Here is a 13042-nt window from a genome sequence, read left to right on the forward strand (position 1 = left end):
AGCCAAATCCATCGCGCGTGGCCTCTCCTCTCTCCATCATTCTCTCCGTACCAAGACCGTTTCGAGAATGGTATAGGTGTCAAAATCTTGACGCCTCTATTGTCCTTCACTCAAGATTAAATGGCTGTGATTTTCAATCCGTTGAAGGGTGGTACGATTCAAGCTGGCAACCTGATCCTTTTGAAGGGATTCGAATTTTGAATTCAAAGATCACCCAAAAAACCACTCTCGTTTCCCCCAATTAACAACCCTAGAACTCGTCTATAAATAGTTCCTCTCCCATCTTGTTAAGGGGGGGATTTTTGATTTTTATTTTTTTTGGCTTCCATTGATATAGAGAAGTAGCTCAAAGGAAATATATAAAAAATACATACGAAATAGACACACAAATAGAGAGTCGAAATTAAGCGAGAGTCAGTCTTCTTAAATCATATAAATTTGGAGTCTAGATTTCGGGTTTCTTTCCAATATTTTGCTCACCAAAGCTCATCGGCATTTGATTCAAAGTGGTGGAAGCTTCTTCGTGTTTAGCTCGTCCTGTCCCGTTCGCTGCTCCGAGAAAGGTAAACCCGATCCCTTTTATTTTCGCTATTACATTATGTTTGAGATCGTATATATCTTGATTCTCGTGTGCTGAAAATCCTGTATGCTCATGCCTTCGTTTCTCTCGTGTTGCGGTTGTTCGATGGGTGTTTTACATAACAAAAAATTTCAGATGTTTGAATCTAGTTGTTAGCATCTTTGTTTTCAGAGCCAATAATGGAAAACTTCGATTTAGTTTGAGTAAATCTGCTCATGTTTGAGTTGTTCATTTGTTAAGGTTAATCTCGATGTTGCAAGACTTTGGTGGTTTGTTTCGTTATCGTCATCATATCTGCCGATCTGAACCTGTTATTAAGCTTGTATTGACCTGCTCCTTCTTTTAAGTGCCTCCTCCTCTATTATTCATCATGGGTCGTTCTTCTTGTTGACCTTAAATATTTTAAAGGCTAAAGGTTAGTTGGTGCAGCAGTAATATGTGGTCTTATGGTGCTGTCCGTATTTGTTTTTAGCTCAAGGAAGAGCCTAGTGTTCCTTCACCTCTCCGTGTAGATCATCCGATTTTTTTTTTCTTGTGTTTTATTGTTATTGGTAGTGATAAGCTAATTTTAGCTCCAAGTTATTGTTTGTTTTTGTATAATTTTTATTCTAGTTTGGATAGTGGGTGAGCACGCTATTTCCGGCGTATATCGTACCATGTGCATCGAAATGTTCCAAGCATGCCTTAGTTTCTTTTGCATTTTTGCTTTGTTTTGGTTTAAATAATATCCCCTGGTTTATCTTTTTTTTTTGGAGTTTGGAAGCCACTGGGACCCCTTTGCCATGATGTCGATCACCTATAATGTTCACTGCATAGTGGGTTGATTAGTAAATTTGCTCATACTATTAGGATTCATTATTTTGCACGCATATGGAACAATAGCTTGAATGTATATTATTTTGTTTATTAATAGGATTTGGGTCATTAGCGTTCTATGTTGTTTAGTTTGGCCAAGTTTATTTTACCACACATTATCATGAAAGTTGAATTGATAAATTGTCTTAGATATATTATTATTTGTGCTATCTCGAGGTTCTAATTTGTATATTTTTTACTCTTATTTTTTAATGCATGTATATTTGGCCGAGTTTCCCGTAAAATCCTATTTCTCTTTCCCCCACATCCCGAGAGCGAGCCATAAAGGCTCAGATCCTTTCAGTTGAGTTAATCGGGTCGGCGAGACTGATGAACATGTCTTGGGAAATCCATACAAGGCTTAAAATTAAATTTTCAAGCTCCGAAAGAGTCAAAAACAGGCTGATATGCCTGCTGTATACACCGATATACGGGCAGAAAATACCATATACAGGGCAAAAACGTGAAAATATAGGTGGAAAACGTGGAAATACTGAGTTAAGAGAAAATTACAGGTTCGGGGGTTCGAAAACTGATGGTATACGTGGCATATATACTTGGTGTATATCATCTGGAAATGGAAAAATGGGTCAAAAGGGCAATTTAATTGGATTTGGGCCAAAGCCCAAATCTAATTATCTCCTCTCCCTCTCTTATTATTTATATTGTGTTATTTGACTATTTTTGATAATTTTATGGTTTAATTTAATTAAATTTCCGTAGATAGCTATTTCATTTTTATCTTATTCAAATTAAAATATCTATGTTTTATACTTAGCGCTATTTTATTTAGTCTTGTCACTTAAATTATTCCCCCTTTAGAAAATTTCCCTTTAGTTCATTCCCCCTTAGGATAAATAAAATGATAAAAATAGTAATAGTAATAAATAAACAAGTTAAAATAGATTAGTTCTTTTACTAAGTTAAAATTTTTGTTTAAAAAATAATAATAATAATAATAATAATAATAATAATAATAGTTAATATAAATGAACTATTTTACTTAATTAAAATTTCAAGAATTAGTTAAAATAAATAAGTTCTTTTATTTAGTCAAAATTTCAAATTAATTAAAATAAGTAAGTTCTCTTATTTGGTTAAAATTTCAAAATAAGTCAAAATAAATGAATTCTTTTACTTAGCTAAAATTTCAAAATTAGTCAAAAATCATTTTTGGTCAAATCGTCGGTCAACCGCAAGTTAGCGGGCATTCCGAGGGCCTAACACCTTCTCGGAATGTACATTTGAACTCGAACCCTTTTTCAATTGATTTTATCTGTTTAAGTCTTTTGAAAAATCTTTTATTTTTTCTTGATATTTTACTAAAAATTAAGTGGCGACTCTGTTCTTTTGAAAATTTGATTTGCTTAAATCATAAGTTTAATCGATTTTCCGAAAACTCAGTCAGTTTTCCTTTTACATATATTTTTAAATAAAACAAACGTTTTAACTTCATTTTTAGACTCAAGTTTCAAGTCAAGCAAAGAGCTTAGAGTTTCAAGCTAAGTGACGAGTCTCAAGACTCAAGTTGAGTCAAGAGTTTAAAGTTGAGTTCATTTCTCAAAAGCTATTAGGGAACTAAGTATTCCCAAAGAAGTTTCTAAATGTTTGTTTACATTTGAGTAAGAAAGGAACTATGATTCCAAAAGAGCCTTAGGGCTAGTTTTCAAGAAAAAAAGGAACATCGTTTTCCAAGTGAGCCTTTGGGCTAGATTTTGAGTAATTATCTCATTTAAAGAGAGATGTGTTTAAAACACTCATGAGTTAAAAGCATTTTGGGAGTAGTATCGAGCACCGATTTGGGGGCGCGAGTTCGTATTAAACTCAACTCTCCATAATAACCATGTAGCCAACATGGGAGTTAATGGGTCATACTTTTTAGATGAACCCGTAAAGTTAAGCTAGTGGATCCACTTAGTAAAGTTAGCTTCCTATATCAAGACCAGGTATAGGATGGTCCTCAGGCAACGTGAGGTAAAACGTTGTATCATTAGCTTCCTATATCACGGCAAGGTATAGGATAGTCCTCGGGCAACGTGAGGTAAAATGTTATATCACCACTCATATTCGTAGTGGTGGTTTGTCGGTTAGAGAAGCTCCCACAGTAGAAAGAGCATGGTTCCTCGAGGGTTCTGCTTAGTATGGATGGGGGTATGGGACTTCATTCATACATTGCACAAGTAGACCTTGAGAAGAAACATGGTATTTTCATGATATTATAAATATGATTTTTACGTCATGTTTTAAGAGTTTTACAAGCTTTATATATTGCATGTGTCTTATTGCTTTATATATTGAATTCAGTTATTCATGAGTTGAACAGAGCCAAGGTAAGTGTTCTCTTGTACTCTTTTCAAGCTTAAGTTGTGGTTTAGCTTTCCAGCTCGCATACTCGTACATTTAATGTACTCATGCCAGTTGGCCTGCATCTTATGACGATGCAGACACAAGTACCCCAGATCAGCATCCTGCACGTCGTTGATCCAGTTGAGCACTCCAGAGTCAGTGGTGAGCCTCCTTGCTTTCCGGAGGACTCAATTATTTTGTGTACTTAGTTTTGTTCTATTAGGATGTTGCAGGGTCTGTCCCAACATCCATATCAGTATTTTAGAGGCTTCATAGACAGTCAGTCAGTTAGTATTGAGTCTCTCATCTATGTATATATGTAAATATTCTATTTTGAGACTCGAGCTGCCTTTTGGCGTGTTATGCATCAGTTGGTTGTTTTATAACCTTTCATTGCATGAAGTTATTCTGTTAAGTTAGGTTTCCGCTGAGTTAAGAAAGCCAGGCCAAGCGTTCGCTTGGGGCCAGCAATGGTCTCCGAGTGCCGGTCCCGCCCAGGGTGTAGGCACGGGACGTGACAGATATGTAACAATATGGGATTGCAAGTATACATATAATTCTTCAGAAAAGGATAACTTTTAAAACTGCCCATTATATTGTTTAAGGCTTGGCTTAGATCAATAGGAACAACTGATATAAACTCTTCATGAGAAAAGATGGATCAGCATACCAAGTTTAAACTAATTCACCCACAAAAGAGAAGTGAACAATAACATTTGAAACCTACATAGTTGAAATAGGAAAAGAGCGATATCAGCCATATCCCGACTAGTTTATTAGTATTCGAGCTGAAATACGGAGAACACAACACCATTAAACTTAAATATCAGCAACATCCATTTCAAAGTTTGCGCATAAGCAAAGGAGCGCCATACTGTGGTTGAGTAGAAACTATTGCAAGTGGAGCATGTGTATAAGACGGAGAGAGTTCGAAGGAGAAATTTTGTATTATCATTGCTATTGCCATCTTTGCTTCCATCATTGCAAAGTTTTGTCCGATGCAAATTCGAGGTCCCCGGCCAAATGGAAAAAACGAGGCCTGTCCTTTTGTTGCCTTTGCCACTCCTTCGCTGAATCTTTCTGGTTTGAATTCCTTCGCGTCTTCACCCCATAATTCCTTGTCATAATGAATTAATACTGTGAGTATAAAGAGTTGCACTCCAGCTGGTAGACTCAGCTCCCCTAATTTGACTTCATCTTTAATCCTTCTACGAAATGTTGCTACTGGGGGGAATAGCCTTAACGTCTCGTTCAAGATCATTGTCACCTAAGGAAAGAAAAATGTATTGCATAAGTTGGAAGTAAAATTAGTTCACTTCTTATAAAATTTAGGTGTCATGCCTTTTCGAGATATTTTAGTAGTCTCTAACTAATTAATTGCCCTTATGAGACTGAAATAGGACGATAGAACATGTGGTCTATCTGATCTCAGTTGTAAAATTTCGCATTAATCATGGGCAATACGATTTAACAGCTACTCTAATTTTATAGTGTTCTTCATCTTTGAAGTGTGATCTATTTTTAAATTGTCTTACATAACGAACTTGTGGAAAGTACTTACAATTTTGAGGCGACTTAGTCCTTCCAAATTTGGTTTTTCATTTCCAAAGACCTGCAAAACCTCATCTCTGGCACGTACTTGCCACTCTGGGTGTAGGCACAATAAAATCATCGTCCAGACGAGCAACACTGAATTGCCCTCTTGTCCAGCAAAATAGAACAACTTGCACTCTTCAATCAACTCAATTGTTGTCATTCCGAAATCCTTGTTTCCGTGTTGTTCAATTTCTTTCATATTGGATTCAAGTAATATGCCTAATAAGTCATTTTTACTAGTTTCCCCTGCTTCCATTGCCCTCAATCTTTTGTTGATGATACGCCTAATCGTTGTTTGGATTTGCTTTTCGATTTCCTGCATTCTTTTGTTCCTTTTAGTAGGCAAGAACCTAACAAAACAAATGTAAAAGCAAACAAGAAAATTTATTTTAATTAGGACAAAGTAATGAACATGTGATTTTCCATATTATGTAGAAATTTCACAAATAAATCGTTATACCTAGATCCTGGTATATAAACTGAATGAGTCATGTCCATTACATACTCAGCTTGTTCTTTCTGAAGTTCAAATACTTTTCTCCCTTCTTCATAGCTACTCCCAAATGCGGTTCGAGAAATGACTTCACCTGTCATTAGTTGAAGGTCTGGCCATACATCGAGCTCGACTGATCTTTCCTTTGGAACAATATCCTCCCATTTGCTTATCATTTCACTACAACTTTGATAAAACGCTGGCAACATATGCTGTAAAAAAATAAATTAATCGCAAAAACCAGTACTAGTTATCAGTAGTAGAGCTTCATGTTTGCTAAATTTAGTAGTAATAAGACTATGAAGTAAAAAAAAAAAACCTTTAAGTTCTCAAAATGGAAAGCAGGATTGATGATTTTTCTGTGTTTGGCCCATTTGTCTTCCTCAAGAAATGCAAGACCTTTAGCGAATGACTTGGCAAATGGATTGGGATGAGCTATCTTTTGATACCCATAATTCTTTGTGAAAATCTCTTTTACATGTTGAGGATCTGTGATCAACACTGCTGGATATGGGCCAAGCCACACAAAAGAACTTTTACCTGAGAGTAATCCGTTCTCGCTTAGGAAAAATATATATAAAAAAAAGGCATAATATAATTATCAACTATGAATTCATAGGGCTCTAATTGCTTAGGTAATGACATCAGTCAACTGTAGTCTCTAGAGTTACCACGGATCTGCCTCTAGGATGGAGCAAGGATACCGATCGAAAAGGGGTTCATCTTTACAGAAAATTAATTACATTGTATATATACAAGAAGAGAAAAAAAGTTATTCTTTTAAGGACAAAGAATAAAAGAAACATACCATTTTTGTTGATGGAGTCAAGGAAAAAAGGGATGAGCCTTTGAGCTATATCATCAGAGAAATTGATGGGCTTAGATCTAGCTTCATTGAGTTTATTTGTGAGTTCGTTCAAATCACCATAGAATAATTTGTATGGATTTCCCTTAAGACCACTCTTTCTTAAGTATTTCTCAAGTTTCTTTGGCTTAAACCATGCCCAATTCAACACTCTCCATGTATATACCAACAAAATTGCAACACAAATTGCTTCTATAATTCTGTTGTATGAAATCTCCATGAAAGTAATAAGACTCTTCTTTCTAGCTACTTTCTTTTACATAGAAAAAAGAGGGGAAGTAAGCTAATTTATATCTTCTTAATAACATTAATTGTTGGATATATCTCTTCTCCATTTTCGCCAATCAATTTCTTGGATGGGGGCACATGGCATACGTTACATTTAATGACTAGGATTTAATTGACCATAGAAAATATGATTTAGATGATAAATACATTGTATTTTTAGTTCAAAAAATTATTGTAATCCCACAATCTTAGCAATGGATTATCTTGTCCATAAATATAGTCCAAAAAAAAAAGGACGAATGTAATAGATTTATTTATCTTCTTCATCCAAAACATGAGGGCTAGACTTATTCCTCAAAGGCACAAATTCCTATGTTGAAAAAACTACTCCCAATATACATTTTTCATCTCAAAATAAGTGTGCCCATTTGGCTTGTTCATGTCTCAAAATAAGTGTGTCCATTTGGCTTGTTTCACGCTTATTAAGAAAATTAGAAAAATAACAAATAAAAGGTATAGTTTGCTAAGTTACCCCTATTTATCATATGTTTTTTGAGAGTCGAGTACTATTAAGTAGCAGTAGTTCTTTAATACAAGGGTGTATTCAGAAACAATTACTATTTTTTGTTCTGAATTCTAAAGCGATTCTTGTTTTGAATAATTTTTTTTTTTTTTTTGCTAAAGCAACACTCATTTAGGGACGGTGAGACTAAAAATTAAAGGCATGCCTTCTTTAAATTAGATTGGAAGATTTGAAGATTATGTTGTGTTCTATTTTCCAGTGGTTGTGGTCAGGGGCGGAGCCAAGTAAGGCTCTCTGAATCCCTTCCGTGAAATATCTATTGTTTATGCATTGTTAAAAAAATTTATGTATAAATAGTAGATATTGAACTTCATTGGCTTCTTCATGTATTTTTTATGTAATTAGGTTTCGACCTTATGAAACAAACTTGCAGGACTGGGAGTGAACAATTTATATGCAGAATTAAATGCAGTTTATATAGATTTTTGTTATATGGTTAAAGGCTTAACTTGGATCAATTGGAACACTGATAACATTTCAAACTACAACGTTGAAATTCGAAAAGAGTGAGTTCAGCCATAGCCCAACTATTTAGTAGTATTCGAGCTTATAAACGGAGAATTTCCACTTCAAAGTTTGCGAATAAGAGTTTGCATAGTGCTTTCTATATATGTAACTCAAACTTTCAACTGTGATAGTAAGAATAATAAATGAATTGGAATTTTGTATAGTATTCCCATAAATGAATCTAGCAAGTTTTTCTTCGAGGGTTAAACATTGTTAAATCTTTTAATGGTTGTGATATTTTTTAGTTTTGATTATTTTCTCGTTGTGAATTTTGTTGTTACAACTCATCTTCATATTATCAAGTATTGGCTTGTAAAATAGGAAGAGAATCCAAAAATAAAATAAAATATCTGTAATATGAAAAATTAGACGAAGATGTATATAATACCATTGCATCCATTATTATTATTTAGTGGTAATGAATACAGACTTAGGATTAATAAATATTCATAAAGATAAATTTGGACTATATATTCAATTCTTAACCAACAGAATACATAGTATGATAGTAATATACTCTCAAGTTTTTGCATATCATTAAGATTTCTTGTTTCCTCCATTAACCCTTCTATGCCTTAGACATTACTAATTCATATACATTACTATTCATAATCATTGGCACTCCGATAGCGTCCTGTGCATAGTTTCAATGAAATTTTGAAACTTGCCGAAGGATGACAAGTATGTTATTCTTAAAATTTAGTCATAACACCGATCTTAAAACTCCCGATGCATTTCAATAAAATTAATAGCATAAAATCAAATTTTAATGAGAGCTCTTTAATATATACACACGCATGCAAAATTAATAACAATTTAGAGTTAAATTTTTTGTTTTTAGATACTACTTATTTTCAATGTAATATTCTTGAAAGACATAAAGTCCTTAACTTCATATAGTAATATTATTACTTACAAAATTAAGAATTAATACTCTTGATCTCTTCAATCAGTTGGTGTCATTTGTTTTCAATACATTATCTTGGATTTTGTTGTAAAAACTTTATTTACTAATATCCAGATTTGTGCTGTTTCATTTACTGTTGTAAAATATTTCTGTTAAAAAGTAGATAATTTGTTTTCTTTATTTTTTTTTATAAAGTTTGTAACTTTTTATTTATAATATTTAATATTGTTTAAAATGAAATTAAAATAATAAAATTCAGATTTTTTTGAATTCATGCATGATAGGGTAAACATCTTATTGCTGAGCTGTATGCCTTGAGCAAATGTGATTGGCTTCAGTAACTTATGACGTAAAAAATGTTTTGTAAAATTAAGAGGAAGAACACTTTTTTTTAAACTTATATGGGTATGTTCGGCATGGAGGAATTTCAGTTTTTTTCATTTTTGATTGTTCAAAATTTTGGAATACATTTTCTCTACGAAAATAAGTTATGTAAAAATGAGCTGAAACATGACTTTTGTAGTAGAAGTAGGAAAAACAAGCATCACAAGTGACATTCCACATTGATTGTGTCTTCTAAACCTGCCAACACACCTTATCTTCATCCTCACAATCCCTACGGCCCCATCACCACCTCCAATAGTATTTGTCTAGACTATATATACGGATAAACAACCAAATATACACTTGTACTATAAAAAATAATTTAAATATATTTTTTGTTATACTTTGAGTTCAAATATACCAATCCCGTAATACTTTTAGTCTAGATATCCCCTTTCCGTTATACTTTTCGTCCAAATAAACTCCTTCCATTATACCTTTCGTCCAAATATACCTCTTCCAGTATAACAAGGGATATATTTCGTTATATATAAATATTTTTAAATTAATATTACTTTTTAGAACACGAGAAAATAAATAAGAAACCCGTTTATTAATATCCCTAGATAATATCATTGAATCCCACAAAATTGAATGGATCCAAACAGATTGGACAAAGGACTTTATTAGTACTGGACAATGATGGTTTTGTCTTCGATATTATAGAGAGAAAAGCTAGGCCTTATCTTGTCCAAACAACAACAAATTAAAAAAAGGTAAATTAGCTATTTTCCCTTCTTTTTTCTATGTAACAAATAAACAGCTAGAAAAATAAAATTTCATGGAGATTTTGTACAACACAATTATAGCAACAATTTGTGTTGCAATTTTGTTGGTATATACATGGAGAGTGTTGAATTGGGCATGGTTTAGGCCAAAAAAATTGGAGAATTTATTAAGGCAAAGAGGTCTAAAAGGAAATCCATATAAGTTACTCTATGGAGATTTGAATGAACTCACAAAAAGTATAGTTGAAGCAAAATCTACGCCTATCAATTTCTCTGATGATATAACTCAAAGGCTCATCCCTTTTTTCCTTGACTCCATCAACAAAAATGGTATGTTTCTTTTATTGATTCGGCGGGAAAGTAAATACTTCAACTTTGAGTATGCACATCTAAACAACTCAACTTGTCTCCACTGTGTGATCAGTTTAACACTCTAACTTACAAAATGATCATTTGGACGTGTCTAAAATTTATGTGTCACGTTAGCATTTGGTGTCTACCAGACACAGACACAGTGAAGACGAGTTGGAGTGTTTAGCTGCCAGTTGAGACCAAGTTAAGGTGTCTAGATTTGAACCTCAAAGTTGGAGTGCTTACTTGTCAGTTGAGATCAAATTTGAATGTTTGTTTGTGTATTATGCCTTCTTTTATTTTTTTTCTAATCGAAAATGGATTACTGGCAGGTAAAAGTTCTTTCATGTGGCTAGGCCCATACCCAACAGTGTTGATCACAAATCCTGAACATGTAAAGGAGATTTTGACAAAGAATTATGTGTACCAAAAGCAAACTCATCCAAATCCATTTGCCAAGTTATTGGCTCAAGGTCTTGTGTTGGTTGAGGAAGACAAATGGGCAAAACACAGAAAAATCATCAATCCTGCTTTCCATGTTGAGAAGTTAAAGGTTATATGTACTTCTTTTTTGTTGTATTGACTATTGAGTTTAGGCCAAACAAAGCAGAAAATTCAATTTTCCGTTTTTTTTGTACAGCATATGTTGGCGGCATTTTATATGAGTTGTAGTGAAATGATAAGCAAATGGGAGGATATTGATTCAAAGGAAACATCATACGAGCTCGATGTATGGCCACACCTTCAAATAATGACCAGTGAAGTTATTTCTCGAACTGCATTTGGGAGTAGCTATGAAGAAGGGAGAATAGTATTTGAACTTCAGCAAGAACAAGCTGAGCATATAATGGACATAAGTCGTTCAATTTATATACCAGGATCGAGGTATAATAATTTACTTTTTAGATTTCTACATAATATGGAAAATAACATGTTCATTACTTAAATTTGTTGTGTTAGGTTTTTGCCTACTAAAAGGAACAAAAGAATGCTGGAAATAGAAAAGCAAGTTCAAACAACGATTAGGCATATCATCGACAAAAGATTGAGGGCAATGGAAGCAGGGGAGACTAGTAAAGATGACTTATTAGGCATATTACTTGAATCCAATATGAAAGAAATTGAACAACACGGAAGCAAAGATTTCGGATTGACAACAACAGAAGTGATTGAAGAGTGCAAGTTATTCTATTTTGCTGGACAAGAGACCACTTCAGTGTTGCTCGTGTGGACAATGATTTTGTTGTGCCTACATCCAGAGTGGCAAGTACGTGCCAGAGAGGAGGTTTTGCAGGTCTTCGGAAATGAAAAACCAGATTTGGAAGGACTAAGTCGCCTCAAAATTGTAAGTACTTTCCACAAGATCGTTGCATAGATCAAACTTCAAAGATCAAGAAAACTATAAAATCAGGATAAAACAAGTAGCTATTAATGTGAAATAGTTCCAACTGGGATCAGATAGGCCACTTCTATAATCCTATTTCAGTCTCGGAGGGGTAATTACAATGAGAGTGAAATATCTCGGAAAGGCATGACCCCTGAATTATTTAAGAAGTGAACGTAACTAATTCTGCTTCCAACTTATACAATACTTTTTTTTCCATAGGTGACAATGATCTTGTACGAGACGTTAAGGCTATTCCCCCCATTACCAGTATTTAGTAGAACGAACAAAGAAGAAGTCAAATTAGGGGAGCTGCATCTACCAGCTGGAGTGATACTCATTATACCTGCAATATTTATTCATTATGACAAGGAAATATGGGGCGAAGACGCGAAGGAATTCAAACCAGAAAGATTCAGTGAAGGAGTGTCAAAGGCAACAAAAGGACAAGTCTCGTTTATTCCATTTGGTTGGGGACCCCGAATTTGCATTGGACAAAACTTTGCAATGATGGAATCAAAAATGGCAATAGCAATGATACTACAAAAGTTCTCCTTCGAACTCTCTCCGTCTTATACACATGCTCCATTTGCAATAATTACTATTCATCCACAGTATGGTGCTCCTCTGCTTATGCGCAAACTTTGAAATAGATATTATCCGTTTATATGCTCGAATACTAATAAATAGTTGGGTTATGGCTGAAGTCACTCTTTTCGAATTTCAACGTTGTAGTTTTGAAATCAAATGTTATCGTCATTTTTCACTTTCTTTTTCATTTCTCTTTTGCGGGTGAATAAGTTTAAACTTGTTATGATGCTCTTTCTTGTTTCATGAAGAGTTTATATCAGTGGTTTTAATTGATCCAAGTTAAGCCTTTAACCATATAACATAATCTATATAAACTGCATTTAATTGTGCATATAAATTGTTCACTCCCAGTCCTGCAAGTTTGTTTCATAAGGTCGAAACCTAATTACATAAAAAATACATAATTTTTTAAAACTATGCATAAACAGTAGATTTTTCACGGAAGGGGATTCAGATAGCCTTACTTGGCTCCGCCCTTGACCACAACTACTGGAAAATAGAATAGAACACACCTCCAAATCTTCCAAGCTAATTTAAAGAAGGGATGACTTCAATTTTTACTCCCTCCGTCCCTAAATAAGTGATGCTCTAGCAACTAAAAAAAATTGTTCCAAAACAAGAATCACTTTAGAATTCAAAACAAA

The 13042-nt window shown here is 33.9% G+C and overlaps 2 protein-coding genes across 2 annotated transcripts; one reads left to right on the top strand and one right to left on the bottom strand.

The window, feature by feature from the left end:
• Window positions 1–4549: 4549 nt before the first annotated feature.
• On the bottom strand, window positions 4550–6085 carry LOC125839128 (cytochrome P450 CYP72A219-like). The gene is made up of 3 exons (XM_049518096.1): window positions 5838–6085; window positions 5343–5727; window positions 4550–5048 (listed from the first exon to the last, which is right to left on the bottom strand). The coding sequence occupies exons 1-3, from the start codon at window positions 6077–6079 to the stop codon at window positions 4623–4625; spliced, it is 1053 nt and encodes a 350-aa protein (XP_049374053.1). The 5' UTR covers window positions 6080–6085; the 3' UTR covers window positions 4550–4622.
• A 3952-nt stretch (window positions 6086–10037) lies between these two features.
• On the top strand, window positions 10038–12629 carry LOC125839133 (cytochrome P450 CYP72A219-like). Its single transcript, XM_049518107.1, has 5 exons — window positions 10038–10402; window positions 10756–10976; window positions 11064–11308; window positions 11384–11768; window positions 12030–12629. The coding sequence occupies exons 1-5, from the start codon at window positions 10126–10128 to the stop codon at window positions 12453–12455; spliced, it is 1554 nt and encodes a 517-aa protein (XP_049374064.1). The 5' UTR covers window positions 10038–10125; the 3' UTR covers window positions 12456–12629.
• The last annotated feature ends 413 nt before the right edge of the window (window positions 12630–13042 follow it).

The sequence above is a fragment of the Solanum verrucosum genome, unplaced genomic scaffold, assembly GCF_900185275.1.
Source record: "Solanum verrucosum unplaced genomic scaffold, falcon-dt-bn FXZP01000526.1, whole genome shotgun sequence".
Taxonomy (NCBI): domain Eukaryota; kingdom Viridiplantae; phylum Streptophyta; class Magnoliopsida; order Solanales; family Solanaceae; genus Solanum; species Solanum verrucosum.

Excerpts from the sequence above, each read along its gene's own strand:
- LOC125839128 (XM_049518096.1), bottom strand. The coding sequence starts at position 6,079 with ATGTTGCCAGCGTTTTATCAAAGTTGTAGTGAAATGATAAGCAAATGG. Across the intron at positions 5,728-5,837 it reads GTTTATATACCAGGATCTAG|GTTCTTGCCTACTAAAAGGA; the intron begins GTATAACGATTT and ends TTGTTTTGTTAG. Across the intron at positions 5,049-5,342 it reads GACTAAGTCGCCTCAAAATT|GTGACAATGATCTTGAACGA; the intron begins GTAAGTACTTTC and ends TTCTTTCCTTAG.
- LOC125839133 (XM_049518107.1), top strand. The coding sequence starts at position 10,126 with ATGGAGATTTTGTACAACACAATTATAGCAACAATTTGTGTTGCAATT. Across the intron at positions 10,977-11,063 it reads TCCATGTTGAGAAGTTAAAG|CATATGTTGGCGGCATTTTA; the intron begins GTTATATGTACT and ends TTTTTTGTACAG. Across the intron at positions 11,769-12,029 it reads GACTAAGTCGCCTCAAAATT|GTGACAATGATCTTGTACGA; the intron begins GTAAGTACTTTC and ends TTTTTTCCATAG.